Source organism: Oratosquilla oratoria, chromosome 34 (assembly GCF_046742065.1).
Source record: "Oratosquilla oratoria isolate Oo_2021 chromosome 34, ASM4674206v1, whole genome shotgun sequence".
NCBI classification, from domain to species: domain Eukaryota; kingdom Metazoa; phylum Arthropoda; class Malacostraca; order Stomatopoda; family Squillidae; genus Oratosquilla; species Oratosquilla oratoria.
In genome coordinates, this window is record NC_134810.1 from 44,240,490 (window position 1) to 44,256,537 (window position 16,048).

General features: G+C 44.7%; 1 protein-coding gene across 1 annotated transcript in view; it reads right to left on the reverse strand.

The window, feature by feature from the left end:
• LOC143018392 (uronyl 2-sulfotransferase homolog pip-like) overlaps positions 1-16,048 on the reverse strand; it is a 30,145-nt gene that overhangs the window by 2,148 nt on the left and 11,949 nt on the right. The window contains exons 2-7 of the mRNA XM_076173749.1: positions 9,383-9,480; positions 3,798-4,174; positions 2,976-3,055; positions 1,929-2,088; positions 1,629-1,741; positions 497-651 (exon numbers count right to left, since the gene is read on the reverse strand). Of these exons, the coding sequence (XP_076029864.1) occupies positions 497-651; positions 1,629-1,741; positions 1,929-2,088; positions 2,976-3,055; positions 3,798-4,174; positions 9,383-9,480 (983 nt within the window). The remainder of the gene's footprint in view (positions 1-496; positions 652-1,628; positions 1,742-1,928; positions 2,089-2,975; positions 3,056-3,797; positions 4,175-9,382; positions 9,481-16,048) is intronic.

Genomic DNA, 16,048 nt, shown 5'->3' on the forward strand with positions numbered 1-16,048 from the left:
GCAATTCTATCCTTGGGAATAATACCATATAAAAAAGTTGGAGTCAGGATTGGTAGACGATAGATATTAGGAGGGCAGCAGAAGGGAGAGATAGCAAGTCAGAAGCTATCAGCCTTCTTTTATTTTTTGAGTGGATATTCTCCAGTCATCAAAGAATGCTGCATAACTCTGGTGCTCAAGGAGATGATATGGATATCACTAAAGTCTCTAAAATATTGACTAAATAAAACATATTCAGTCATTACCCCATATTGGGATAATTTCATATGATTATGTTGCTGTGTCTTGCTACTTTGCTTCTGTCCCAGGGCAGTGGCCGAGATGAAGGGATGACCCTGTCATCCAGTAAGAGCCAAGAAAAAAGGAAGGGACGGGTGGTGAATGGGAGTGGAGTATGTGGGAATAAAATGGGTGGGATTGGATTTATGCCTTTGACTTTGGTTACCTCCCTTGTAAGGGGGAAAATGCCATTGGTATATGTATGTTGCTTACATACCATAATAGGCTTTGGTTGCTCCACTGAAGAATCTGGGGACGTAGTGTTCAAGTACTGCCAGTGTTTTGTTCATGTCTTCAAGCACTCCCACTACAGCAAAGGAACTCTCAACTGTCGCTTTGGCCTTCCGGAGGGCCTCCTCATCGCCAAAGGTGCTGTGAAGGAGAGAAACATTATTATATAAAGGTCTTGTTATTATATCAGAAATAATTTGTCTGAAGAGTAAAGTGGAAAGTGAGAGACTTTTGTAAGAATTGAGATGTTTGTTTGAGATATATACTTATATGATAATGATGGTGGATGAGTTGTATACAATAATGATAATAATGTTGCCTCAGATCTCACTAACTGGAAACATGGAACCCCACTGTGGCTGGCAACAGTCCTCAGGCTCTACCATAGACCTCTCTAGGAAGAAATGTTGGAATGCTGTCCTTGTTCTTTTAATCTGGGACCATTTCTATATTACTTGTTTACAGTAGCAAATTCCAACTCCATTACTGACTAGCTGGACTACAAACAACAAACTGAAAGGTGGTGGCTATGCCGTGGCCTTGCCTCAAGTTCCATCGGGGGAGCAACACCCTCTTGAGGCAGAAGCGCTTCAAGTTAAATTAAGGTAAAGTAGGGAGCTGTCATTTCATGCCTACAAGAGGCTGCTCTGACATCTGGAAATGGATGGAAAAAGGCACCCCCAACTGCAACGTTGACACCACCCAGATGCATTTACCCCACTTCCACAAGGAGGTGCAGCCCTTAGGGGAGTACCTGGTCTCTGGATCAAGAGCAGACACTATTCACTTTGTCAGCTTCCACAAATCTATCCCCCAACCTTTATCTATTTTTTATCTATTTATTTATTTATTCCTTATTGTCATTATTATATATTTTCTACACAAGTTCACCATCTCAGTATGGTGCTCAAGAAATGTTTATAGATTGTGATTAGAGTTTCCTTCTACTATTCAATGCCCGTAAGTCACAGCAAGTGTGATTGGTATAGTTGGCATCTGTAGTAAACAATAAGGACAACTCCCCCTCCCCCCGCACCTCTCGCAGAACTTCTACAAAATAAGGACTCGTTTCTTTGGAGAGAGAGAGAGGAAGATATGTGAAGAAGAAGAACACTCACGTGCAGTCTGAGGTGTGTCCACAGAAGAACTCAATAGTGTGTCCCAGAGTCTGTCGTCCAGGCACATAGCGACACTCTGCATCGTTACGATCCCTCAGACATGACTCCAAGTCCTGATGGGAAAGATTTGCAACCACTGAGTAACATTCTCTTGAAAAGACAAGAAAAAAGAATAAAAATTGAATCTAAAATTGTAAAGAAATGCAAGAAAAATCTCAATGAATTCTATAGTGACATTCTTCATGTTATCAGGAATTGCATTGATCCACTAATGTTTGCTAAAAGTCAGCCTCCACCCACCTTCTTCAGATAGGCCCTTGTGGGTAACTTGGTCTCCGGAAACCTGTTGTGTCGCTCAACGAGGCTAAAGGGTGCACGGTAGTGGTAGAACCAAGATATGGCTCTCTCCACAGGATCTCTGATCAAGCTCACCTGTAGGGGTGTCGGAGCATAGCCCAATCTGGTAGAGGAAATAGAGAAGGTAGTTGGTTATAGGTCAGAAACATCTCAAGGTTTAGTATCAAATATATTTAATCCTTTGGCTTTAGAAGAACTACCACTCATTTGAATAAAACTATTTGGAGTTAGATAAAGTAAAATGTATATTTCTTCTGTGTTGTCATGGTGGGTGGAGTCCTCCACTCATGTTTAAGTTATATGTGTCTAAGTTTGATCTCACACTGCTGTTGGTGAGTACTATTGATCCTAGCTGTCTAATCACATCGGGCAAAAAGTACCATGGCATCAGTTAGATGCTTCCTAGTATACTGTAAGCTATTCAATCACTCTAGTACAGATGGGGTTGAAGTAACCTACACTTAAGTGGTATTTACTTTCAATATCTAAGTATTGTTAATACTTTCGACCATAGTTTTGTGTTAGTGGTTTGTAAAAAAAAAAATGGCATTTATCATTAATGTGGATATGGTCAATGTGGCAATAGTAATAATAACAGGTGCCTCGAGATTCACTGAGTATAAACCAGGTGATTGGAGGATTTGTCAGTTTTCTTTTAAGTGACAAAATCTGACGGGAAATTGTTGTGATCCAAGGTGGACTGCCATCCTACTCAACCATCCACAAAATCTCCCTCCCCAAGCCACCTGAAGGGCTGCCTCGACCCGCCCACCCGCTGAAACGTCCCTCCCCCTCTCCCTATGATGGCACTAAACCCGGACAGGGACATTCTATTTGCCCCTAGGGATAGTTCCTCACCTATCCAGGTGTCCCACTCACTCACAGGGGCGACCCAAGCAATACCTAAGGGTACTCCGCCACCCAAAGGGGGGTCCACTCGTTCATGAAGGTTCTTCACCTACAAAGAGGTGTCCATGCCCACCCACTCACCGTGTGTAGTTGATGAAAGAGAAGGTCTGCATAACGGCGGAGGGTTCTTTAAGGTCAAAGACACGTTCGGCGATCATTTTCTGAAAGAAGAAGAGTAAATGGAGGTGTGAATTATCGTCGTCTAGGGGGATCTAAGAACGAAAAGTACAGTCGGTACATTCACTCATAAATGTTTGTGGCCAGGACTCTCCTCTCGCCGTCTTTGGATCCACAACCTTCCTCTCTGGATGGCAAGTTACTTGTTCGTTTGTGCTAACGGGTTTATAGCCAGAGCACACGGTGGCTATAAACACAGTCGTGGTCTACTAAGGCCTAGGTGTAGATTGAATAGAACTGGGACGTACGTAGCCCTCCCCCCCCAGCTAACCCCCCCCAAAAATTTTTTTTAGCCCCCATAAACTTTTATTAACGACTGTGAATGAAGGTAATGAGGAAAAGGGCACCTCGACTACGCACTTCCTTTATCCCCCCTCCCCCCCCCACTATCTCTCTCTTTATTTCTCTTTTTTTCCTCACACGCACATACACACACACGCGCGCGCGCACGTGCACGTGCTAATGGAGAAAGAACATGAGGAGTCTACGCCAGGGAACGCTTTGCTGCGTCTGAAGTCACCACCTTTGCCTTACTCGCCCGGATAGTAAAGGTAAGTGACCGTCATCGTCAGTAGCAGCCGTTGGGATAGAACCCGGGACTCGGAAGGTACGAGACGGCGGCTGTGGCATTGACGAATCCCAAAAACTCGCCCAACCACGACCCATTCTCACCCGATGCCCATGTCCCGCTAACACCAAAAGGTAAATGCCAACGACGAACAGTACCTGGACCTTCATGCTGGGGATGTGAACGAGCTCTGCTTTCCGAGGCGGGTCCGCCACAAGGGTGAAGTTGTTGGTCTTGCGAAGGGCCCGGAGCAGGCTGGACAGGGTGGTCGTCCCGCAGCGCAGGAGGGTCGTAACCAGCACGAGGTCCTGGTGTCCGGATCCGGAGATGTTGAGCGGGGGAGGCACTCGCACCGAAGTCGTGGGCGAGTACGAGGAGGAGGCAGGGAGAGGCACGTAATTGCGGAGGGGTGGGCCTTGAGGAGACGGAGAGGCGGAAGAGGGAGGCTGCCTCACGTTGTGCCCCGAGGAGGAGGGTACGGGGGAGAGACCGGGGGAGGAGGGCAAGGAGAGAGGAGCGGAGACGGAGGGAGGACCTGGAAATAAAAAGAGGAACGAGTTTAGTTAAGTCATCGAAATGGTCATCATACTTATCCCCCACAACAAAAGTGAGGTCACAACCACGCACTTGAGTGTATCGATGGCGGTACCACACGTTACACAAGGAATGAAAAGAAAAAAAGAAAACGGGGACCCTTCAAATACCGAATGAGACCAAAGGAAAACAATGACGACCTGATGTTAGTAGGACTTCGTCTTCGGACTTGGAGCCCTGCGTGCTTGCGTGCGTGAGTGTCTGCAGCACTCGATCTCTTGACAAAAGAGCTCCTTCCCAAAATGAAGAATATCGTCCTGCAAGTACCTGGCAACCCCTAGAAGACCACCCGGCGGCACGGAGAGAGGGAGGGCTTCCCATCTTGGCCTCCGTCAGGTTGGTTTTGGCCAGCGTCGCGTCCATCGACCCAAGACATGGTCTGCCTGAGGAGGCTCAGGCTCGATCCTGCACGCAAATTTCCCTTGCTCTGAGGGTCGGTTTTAAGTCTATTTGACAGACTTGACCAAATTGGACCCCACACAGAAGTATTTTATCCTAGACCTTGAACAGAGAACATTGTAATTGATTTGGTTTAAACTGGCAAGAAAATAATTATACTGTTGGCCTTATACACTGATGGATTTGTCAGTGAACTTGCGAAAAGAAGACATCAATTTCGAACTTTTGTAGAGTAGAAACTCCGCTATCATTGGTCCAATCGGGCCCCGCTATCCCTAACTTTCACACTGACCCACTCACCCAACGCCCGGGAAAGCTGTTCCCTTAAACACCATACACACACACACGCACACACAACTAGGTAAATACACACACACACACACACACATACTTCGCTGCGATGACTTGCACTCGCCCCTGTAGTGACGATGCTACTATGAGAAGAGAAAGAGGTTTGGTGAGTTCGTCTCCTTTATCATCAAGGTATAATTGAATTGATTTTACATGCGGCCAGGAGCCGATATATATATATTTTGTACAGCGTGGGCTGTCACCCGTGGTGCTTAATTATATAACTGCACTGGATTAGGTTAGCTCAGGTCAAGCAAGGTTGCACTATCAAAGGCAGGTGTGTGTGGCTGGCGCGTCAGGTCTAACCGCGTGGGTGACATAACACTGAACGCCATAATGAGGTACTGTACATCGCCCACCGTCAGCCAGAACAGGAACAATCCTGAAATTACTTCACCATGGGGAAAGGGGTAAGCCTGGACCAGGATAACCCTCACCTCTTCACCTCCTCACGAAATCCCGTCGTCTGGGTAAAATGGTTCGACATTAGCCTGTGGCGCAGTCTGAACAGTGGCACGTCATCCCTACCTCCAGGGGTAAGTAGTTTTGTGGTGGCTTCCAGACGGTTGTTCTTGAGATTTCTTGGGGAGCGGAAATGTTACTGTGGCACTTCGGCGTTCACGTTCAGTGCTTAGGTCGAGGAGGAACGTCGCGGAGAAGGATTACATAGCTTAGTGGCTGTCAAAAGTGAGAGAGAGAGAGAGAGAGAGAGAGGCCATGTGGCACGGAAACAAAGAGTCCGGCGACAGCTCGAATAAAGAGATAAAAAAAAATGTGCCGTCACGGGAAGGGATTCTTGTTTCCGTCATCATCGATTCCCGTGGTTAGCGTCCTCCTCCACCCGCTGAGCACATCGAGCTACCACTGGAGGAAAGACGTCTTCCAATTCCAAGATGCGCTCGAGCACACACACACCACCAATTTGGCTATTATACCTTAAACGAAATTTCGAGAACTATTTCTGGCGTGTCGCTCACCGCCGCCTAATCGTAGGGATTTGCAGCGCGGCGCCAAATGGTAATGAAGGCGTTCATTCACCGGGGAAAACTAACTCTCATTTGGGGTGATTCTGTGTCGAACCGGGAAGGATAATGGTATTCCGTGGATCTAAAGCCACGTCACGTCTGCAGTGGGCGTTTTTTTGCGGATATTGCGGACCGTGAGGTAAACGTTTATGGCCGCTGAACGTTTTTGCCCACACGCACGCACGCACGCAGGCCGATCTAGTCCAAGTGGAAACAGGAGCCGTTTTCACCGCCGCCGGTAGCGCTGCGGTGTTGGAAAAGCGATACGTCCGATACTTTCGATTATTCAGCACTTTCCCGATTTTTCCGATCTCCAATATTTAATTAAATAAAATAGAAAGACCAGATCTTTTCCTCTTGCACAAGTCGTCCGGAAAATCGGCGAATGCGTAAATAAAACACAGAGACAATAAAGCAAGTGTAAACTCAACTAAACCCTGACTGATTATTTTGACATTAAAAAAAAAAAACAGTTTGAAAATCTCACGAAAGCGTTGCTGTACGACCCGACCGATGTCCCCACAGTAGTCAGAACGCCGTGATCACCGTTGCTTTGGTCATTGAAGTGTTGTAGCTTCGTATCTGTGTAACCGATGGGAAGAAGGAAGTGCCGATATTAACTACCGATCTCGATTTATTGGCTAACCACGCTGCTCCCGTTTAATCACCTGATTTTCCGATCACGAATTGCCAAGTCCGGTCCACGGCTTCTGGCGTCGCGTCGTCGAGGCACAGCAGTCCTCTTCGCAGCCGCTGCAGTGATGATTCCCAGACGATTTTATTTAGGGAGGGAGCGAGGGAATGAATTATTAAATAATCTGTATAACTTACATTATTTTTTGTCTACTTATCTATATATATATATATATATATATATATATATATATATATATATATATATATATATTATATTTTTTTTTTTCTAAACTCAAGACAATTTAGAATAGTATCACGAAGCGTTTTATTGGCCAAATTTATATATTTTTTATTTTTCTAAACTCAAGACAATTTGGAATAATGTCACGAAGCGTTTTATGGGGCAAATTTTTAGGAAGGTGTTCAGATTTTCATAAGAAATTAAACTAATGTGGATTTCAGAACATAATGAAAAGGTAACAGAGGTCTGCAATGATCAAACAACGAATGAGCAACCTAGCAACAGTGCACCTGAAACAGATCTCATATTTCAGTGATACTTTTGAGAGATTTGCGCAAATCAGAGACAGACGATTCTTCCTTATGGGCTTAGGTACACAAACTGTATCTTCCCTTAATTACATCATTATTTCCTTGAGGTACAATACTTCTCCTTGGAAGCTCGCTGGCCAAGCGGGCAAGGGCGTCGTTACTTGTGGCGAGGGGAAGGCGGTTCGAATCCTGCCACCGGCGAAGTTGAACCAAGGGCATGGTTCATTAAATTCCACGCTACAGAGTCCTATTGTAAGGGGCACCGTCCTAGCCTCCCGTTAGGGGGGAGTTTGTGACGTTCAACCACATCACATGTCCTCAGAAATTAGGTGTGGAAAGGAGAGTTACTAACGGGCTGGAGCCTGAACATAACCTCCCTACAAGTGATGTGATGTGATGTTGAAGAAGCCTCACCACCACGAACGAAGGCACTTGGCTGTCACCACTGTGTTCGACGCTGACACACCTGATGACGCCTTCACATGATCAAGTACCGCTAAGACGCTCGTATCAATCGCGTCAGATTGATATTGATGGTGGAAAGAACTAAAAGAAATCACACAAGTTATATTCCTCAAGAGCGCCTCGGAGCTCATGTCTACACACACACACACACACACACACACACACACACACACACACACACACACACATATATATATATATATATATATATATATGTTATACTGATGAAAAATGTAATATCACATTTGTCGATCACGTGAAAAACACAGTTGGAGCAAAAAAGACTGGAGACAGGGAATCTATACATTTCGATTGCAAACTGAAATCCTCTCCAGTAGATACTGAAGATTGCAGTTTGCAATCGGAATATATAAATTCCCTGTCTCCAGTCTTTTTGCTCCAACTGTGGTTTTCACGTGATATATATATATATATATATATATATATATATATATATATATATATATATATATATATATATATATATATATTCTCCGTAGCACCTGACGTCTTCAAGAGTGAAGCTTATCAAAAACATTATTCAGGGAAAGTGTGGGGGGAGTGGCTTGCTGCTGCTGCTGCTGGTTTCCCACAGGCAGAGTGTGAAAGAGGTACAAACCTCCCGGATCTCACTGGAAACGTTAAAAATTACTTTTCTCATCCAGAGTTCTGACATGACTCGCACAGATTCGACAGTGGGTGACCCCGAAAGAGAGAGAGAGAGAGCTCCTTTGACGTCGTGCAGATGCAGACTCGACCAAATTCGAATAAGCCTGACCCTCCCGAGGTGTGATTCAGTACAACGGTCTTGGGTCACATGCTGGACTAGTGATCGACAGCTATTTTCCCCTCAGATGAGAGCTCAGAGCTCATGCATGGGTATTGCTGTGGCCTTACACATACAAAACTTCTTGCTTTCTAGAGTTGGTCGGGACTTAAACTCGGATCACTGGATTAATGGACAAGAACAGTACCACTGCACCGTCGAGAAGTGTGAATATATATAAGAAACCAAGTTTATCTTCTATGGATACTGGCCGGTAACCCAACCATATAACAAAAATAGATAAATAAATAAATTAATAAAAAAAAATGTGCACAGAAGAGAAGTAACGGACTCAAGCCCATACACGAACCGACATTCGCTCTATTTATACATTTATTTTCAACTCAGAAGAACCTCTGAACTCTGAGGGAACGAAGTTCGGCATACATTCAGTTGCACTTCCAGGTGCATCGGCTTTGCCTTCTTCTTCTTCAGGCGAGACTTCGACTTTAATCGCGACCAAAGGATCAATGCCTGACCGAATGGCAATTGGCCATCATTCACCTTCGCTACAACAGCAGAAGCCAACTAGCGCACCAGACCCCCGGCTCCAAGGTTCGTTAAATGATGACTGGAGGTCTGGGAGGTGCGGTGTGTGTGTGTGTTGGGGGGGGGGCTGGTACGACGCTCTGGAGTGGTACTATGAAAACAAGACCAAACAAATGCTCTGTATCACCACAGACAGTTCTCCCTTGTGATACCTATCCGTAGGATTTATTTTGTGTGTGTGTGTGCGCGCTTCGGGGGAAACGGAAATCGCGATTCCCATTTCTGTGGCGTTTTTATTTTCTTCGCGGTTGTCGGCGACGGGTTGGTTTTGTTTGTGGTGAGCGAGTTCGCAAGAACCACCGTTCCTCCCTGGCACAAACACCGACGACGGCGAAGGCGGACTTACCTGCTGAAGAAGGAGGTTCTCCGGGCGAGATGACGAGGAGGTGAAGGTACAGCACCAGTGTGGTGGGCAGACACACCGCCGTCACCAAATCACTCATTCTGGCAAAAGACAGATAAAGATAACCTATAGGTGGTCACATTATTTTAAAAATATATATATGTGTACGTGTGTCTAATGTCTGTAAGAGAGTATGCGTGGCCAAACAGGTACGAGGACTATCTGATGTCAACAAAATCATGAGACGTCACAAAAGTCTTTTGCACATCGAGTGTATATGTGGTACTATGAAAACAAGACAAAAATCATGTCACATCGAGTGTGTATGTATGTAGACAGTAAGAAATCACAGAAGCAAGACTTTCTAGTTACTGGATAAGTAGCGCGTCCCTAATTATGTGTTCTGTATGGGTGAAGGACGATTGTGGGAGCGAGCACACGCATGTCTGTACGTACGTGTTTATGTATGTGTGTGAGTGCATGCGTGCGTACGTATGTGTGTATGTTGTCGAATGTCTATAGGAGTACGTGTGCCTCCATGTGAATCAGTACAGTTGCATTGGCAACACCACTACCGCTCAGAATTAATCAACTATTTATTTTCAGCATGGAGACTTATTTACTCTTGAAGGAATGTTAATTTCTTTCAACTTCTGTTGCACTTCTTTTGTATCACCACCCGCCTCCTCCTCCTCCTCCTCCTGTTTCTCTTTTATTTTCCTATGCCATAGCAACCCGCCATCACCGCCAAGACACCAAATTCCTTTTTATACTCCTGCAGTATTTAAAAAGGTCATAGAGCGTAGAGTTGAAGAGGCTGAAGACCTAGAGGTTCTTGTGATAGTGGGAAAAAACCACTTTAAAAGAGGATTCACTCGAGACGGGTAATTACATAGTCACGGTATCTCCAACTGTATACAAGCCAGTTGGCTACTGATGAAATTAAACCGTTAGGTGAGAGAGTATGGACTTAAGCAATGTTGCCATACGAATGACATCGCTTAAAGGTACAAAACATCCTATATAAAGGAGATACATGCATGAAACATAACAGTAATATTTCAAACAGGTTACACTGGTATACAACACACTATAGGCAGTACAAAATCATTTACTCACATCCGCAGTCTTTGAAAAGCCTGGCGTTAGAATCTCACTAATGACCACTTTATCCACGCCACATGATCGCTACAGGGCTTCCCCCTACCTAAACCCTGTAAATTCATTTAGAGAATTTATACTGTGCGTTTTCGTTCAGTTGTGAAGGGGTCGTGGAGGTAGGGGACTGGCTGGGTGTTGTAATGATTCTTGTGCGTCGAGGCAGCTTACGTGTAATACGCTCTACATCCTACTCGAGAGTATGCAAATTCTTGTTACTGTTACTAATCTATTTGGGCGTGTACTGTTGTTGTTGTTGTTATTATTATTATTATTATCAGTATAATTTCATACTTTATGTTCACTATAGCTGTAATTATAATTGTTACCATAGTATCTTGTATATTTGTGTTCATATTTTCTTCTAATTGATAATTCCTCCTGATCTATACTTGCTCCTCCTGCCCCACTCCTCCCTCTCCTCAGTCTTCCGCTAATCTTATGTTACAATCGGTTCCCTTCACTACTTCTACCGTTAGAGATTTTTCCCGCGTTTTTTTTTTCGAGCCTTAACTGAAACAACGGCGAGAAGTAAAAGAAACGCGTATGATGGCCTCCGCCTCTGCGATACACGTGAAAGATTGTCAAGAGGCCTCATTTACCAGAAAAGATGTTTGGGAATGCTGGAGAGAGGGACGAGGGCGGGTGGGGTGGGGTGGGCGAAGGAGGCTGGATCACGTCCAAGAGGAACAAAATAAAAACGGACCATTTGATTATTCGTGGTTCAAAAATCTACTTGTCTGTCGACCTGTTTTGCACCACGTGGTTCCACTGATATGAAACTTCCTGCGTGGCCAAACAGGCACGAGGGCACTATGTGTTGTCAACAAAATCATGAAATGTCACAGAAGACTTCTGCAATGTGAAAAAAAGGGGGGGGGCGAATGGATGTTATGTCCTCCCTGTATGAAATAGTAAGGGGAACTTGGACCCTGCTCTGAAATGGGTGGGGGACTTCAAAGAAGAGACAAAAAGAAAACAACAAATAGCGACAAGCTACCTACTGACCGCGCGAAAGATTACAAACGTGTATACGATTTCCTTTTTTTTTTTTTTTTTTGGTTTACGACTGCACCAGGTTTTGCGGGAAGAGTGTCGAATCTGTTATTGACTGTCCGGTGCTTCTTGTGGGAAGCTGCGTCGAGGAACTACAGCCGAGGCAGCTCAAATAAAGAGAATTTATTCCTCCGAAAGACAACGGCACGAAAAATCCATTTGCGATTGTAAATCCCACGGTTACAGCCGAGACCGAAAATTCGATTGCCATAACTCGGCGCCAGGCTATGTACCACGTGAACCGCATTGTCAGGTAACTATTAGCGCTGTGCTGCGTCACGCCGCGCTGCTGATGAACGTCGCCCGTTACGCCAAGAAAACGCGCGCGCCGCCTTTCTGGAATTCTTCAACAGTACACAGACAGACAGTGCACTTTTGAAAGCAATGACGTATGGGATCTGTGACGATGGGAGAAAAGAATGACATTGCCTCTCGTGAATGAGACTGCAGGTTCTTTCAGCCATGGCAAGAGATCATTTCGACAAAACCCATCGGAGCCTACATGGCGAACAAGAATTTGGTTCACATTTGTTTGCACGTGTGTGGTCCACCTTGGTCACATACCACGTGCTGGACTCGTGACCGACATCTGGTACCCTCTAGGTGGCCGATCTATGGATCATGTTGAGACCTTACACACACCGCCACTCAGCCAACTCTTTAGTCAAGTGGAACGGTAAAGGTTCGCAGTGTTGTTGAAGCTTTCAAGCCCTGAAAAGGGCTCGGTCTCGAGTTTGCGGTGTGATAGTACGCTACGCTAACCATCACACCACCAAGCCGCATGCGCGTAAAAGTATGTAACTGTGTATGTGTGTTTGTCATCTGCAGACAGCCATATTTCCGAAGAACCAGATGGCGTGACGTACTCAAAAGGAGAGAGAGAGAGAGAATGAGGGGCGGCCCCCGCCCCGGCCAGAAGAGAACTCGGGCAAAAGGACAACGATGACGCTCGCGAAGTGGTTCATCATCGCGACAGATAGACAAACTCCAACCCTCCTTCTCCTCCTTATCATTACCATTATCATCTTGGCGAGACGAAGGGGAGGGAGAGATTAACTTCGGATGAATGTCATCGTCTGGAGTTAACCAGAAGGAACACGCCGGGGGGGGGGGGAGTCTTCCGCTTTACTTCGGCGGCTAACTATCCGGTGACAGCAAAGCGCAGCAGCACATTAGACGTATAGTGCACAACTGCCGTGTGTTCGTTCGACCATCAGTAGGGTGTTTTTTTGTTTTATTTGAAGCTCACGCGAAGCTAGTTCACTCTTTTCTTGTATCCATTCCCTCGTCACAGGCGGGGAGACTCAGGCACCTAAACGGATCTGAGGGCAGTACCAGAGTAGTAAAAGGAGTAGAAAGATCATCGCTTTGTACTCTGCGATCGGGAGATAAGGAAAAGAAAGGAAAGCAGCGTGATTGTATCTTCTCCGGTTGATGGGTCTGGTGTCTCGCAACTTGCTGGTGTCGTGACTGGTGTCTTCAGGCTTGTGTCTGGGTTCTGGTGGTGTCGGGCGTTTGGTACCTCGACCTCTCGTGAGTAACTACAGTGCTTGATCGATGATTGACTGTAGCTGTGTTTGCACGCAGGCAGGCAGGGTGGCGGGAGGAAGAAGGAAGAGGAGGAGATGGAGGAAGAGGAGGAGAAGGAGGCTAGTTTGGGTCCCGATCTCCTGACGCATCCGACATCGGCTGCGATGGCGACAGCTGTGTCTCAGAAAGTGGAGCTCGAGGTGTGTCCCCATTTAGCGCCCCGTTTAGCGCGGGGGCGCACCTGCTAAGTTCATGGTGCTGGTGCCGAGACCCCACAATTAGTTTCATTAAATGCAGGTCAAGTGATTCCGCGGTGACATGACCTCAAGGCGATTGCTACTACACTAGCGGCAAAGTGTGTATAAAAGGTTAGAAAACTTCATCATGCCACCGGAAGGGAAGGGGGAGCAAGCTTAGGCCTTCCAGGACGTGAGGCCAACCAACCCAGTTCATGGAGCCGGCAGTAGCAGCAGGACCCCAGCGGCCTCCGATGGGCCTTCAAGAGTCGGTCGAGGCTGTCCTTGACGCTCCGGTGACCGACCAACGGTATTGGCAGCCAAGGGCAATTTTCTTCCGGTTCTGACCAAAACAAAAATACCAGTGGGCCTTGATGAGTTGCAAGTTGTTACTGTGGGGTGGAACGGGGAGGGGGGCTTATCTCTGACGTGTTTGAAGGACGAAGAAACTGGTTAAAGGAAAGCAACTTGATAGAAATGAAAAAATATTGGCTAATATTATAGCATGTCCTCTTTCTAGCCGAAACAGAAATATTTAGAACTTGGAAAACTACACTAAGATTAGATGTATGTGGTTATGTAAAGAAAGAGGTTGATGAATAGTTAAATAGGTAAAAGCATGAATGAAAAAATAGACCATCTAACAGATTACTAGATAGATAGATAGTAAACGAATAAGTATACAGGAAAATAGATAGCTAAATGAGTGAATAAACATGTAAATGATAAATAGGTTTGTAGAGTGACGGCGCCACTTCAGAGGTGAAGAATGGTGGAGGGACGTTGCACCATCTCCAGCAGTCAGTTAGTCAGCAAGTCTCAAGACCAGAAGTGACAGCAATCAGTCACCTAACACTTTTCTCAATTTTTTTAAAATAAATTTCAGTCGCCTGCCCATTACCCTTGCATTTACCTCCCACACCACCCCATCCCTGTACACATTGAACAGCCATGGCGAGATGACACACCCCTGACGCAGACCCTTTTTACCTCAAACCACTCGCTCTCTCCATTTCTAATAAATTTCATATGTATGTATATATATATATATTTTATATATACATTTTCAATTTTCATATGAGCATATATGTATGTGTATATATATATATATATATATGTATATATATATATATATATATATATATATATATATATATATATATATATATACATATATATATATGTAAGAGAGGCAAAGGGAAAACATAAACAGAACAAGAATTTATTCTTTGACTAGTTTTGCACTGTGGTACTTCTTCAGAAAGAATGTTTACACTACAGAAAAGAACTATCATTAAATACAGTAAATGTGTGGGGGACTGAAATGGTATCAGGAGAGATCAATTGAGAATAAGCAATCATACTACGCAATAATCTCAGTAAAAAAACAAAGGAAAAATGTAGGACCTCTATACATAGCCACTAACAAATGCACAATTAATAGAATAGGTGACATTAAGCTATCAAAGTCAACAGCACCAGACGCAGCAAGAGAATGGAAGAAGACGGGGCATCAGATCACCACAAGCACCCCACGGTGTGCCAGTCTGACCAGCTATACTCGTTGCATTGAGAAATGGCCGTTAGGGCGGAGCACTGGGAGTACCCCTCTGTTGCCACATATAATTATCTTATAATTTTTATTTTATTCTATAATTTTATTTAATATTTTCATAATGTTGCCACATATAATTATATTATAATTTTTTGTCACACTCACCACCACTGAGGTAAAAATCAAAGCAATGTTTTCTATACAAAGGTTTCGTTTCCTCGAGTCAGACATGGCATATGAGCAAGGGAGAGCGACGTTGCCGTTACATCTATTCTCTGGCCCCGCCCCCCTCACACTGCATTCAATGTGAGCCGTGCGGGCCGTGTTATCTGTGGAGATGTGGCAACACCGGGAAATCTCCTAGCCCCGCCTTAGCGGTCACTTCTCGTTGCGCTGACTATAGCAAGATGTCGAGCCTCCTTGAACCCAAACAAATTGACTTTTCCTTGTACCAGTTCACTCCCCACACATTTCCTGTATTTAATTCTAGTTTTTTTTGTAGTGTAAACATTCTTTCTGAAGAGGCATCACAGTACAAAATAAGTCAAAGAATAAATTCTTGCTCTACTTGTGTGTTTTCTCTCTACCTCTCTCACAACCTGTCAGTATGTCTTCATGTATATAGTAAGGTCCAAATTTCATCTCTCTACCTCTCTCACAACCTGTCAGTATGTCTTCATGTATATAGTAAGGTCCAAATTTCAGGGAAGAAAGCGTGCGAAGTAGTAGTAATAGTAGTAGTGCATTGCTTTTGCCAGCCCGCATATCCGCAGCTGCCTCCCCCCCTCACACGCCGCGGGGCTGACCTCGAATTCAACGACTATATATCAGCGTCTGCAGCTACATACTCATCCTGACACATCCAACACTTAGGATCTGGGTGGTGCCCTCCATCGCAATTGAGCGCCTTGTGGCGGAAGAATTTCGCGTATTATTTTTTTCAAAGACAAATGACCTATAAAGTAAATTAAATAAATGAATGAATAAGCAAATATGTATATAAATAAATACATAGATAAATAGATGAATAATAAATGAGTAAATTAATAAATAAATTAATAGATAGATAAATATGTAAATCAATAAAAATGCCACAAACGGCCTCTCCAGAGAAAGAAAGAGCATGTAGACCAC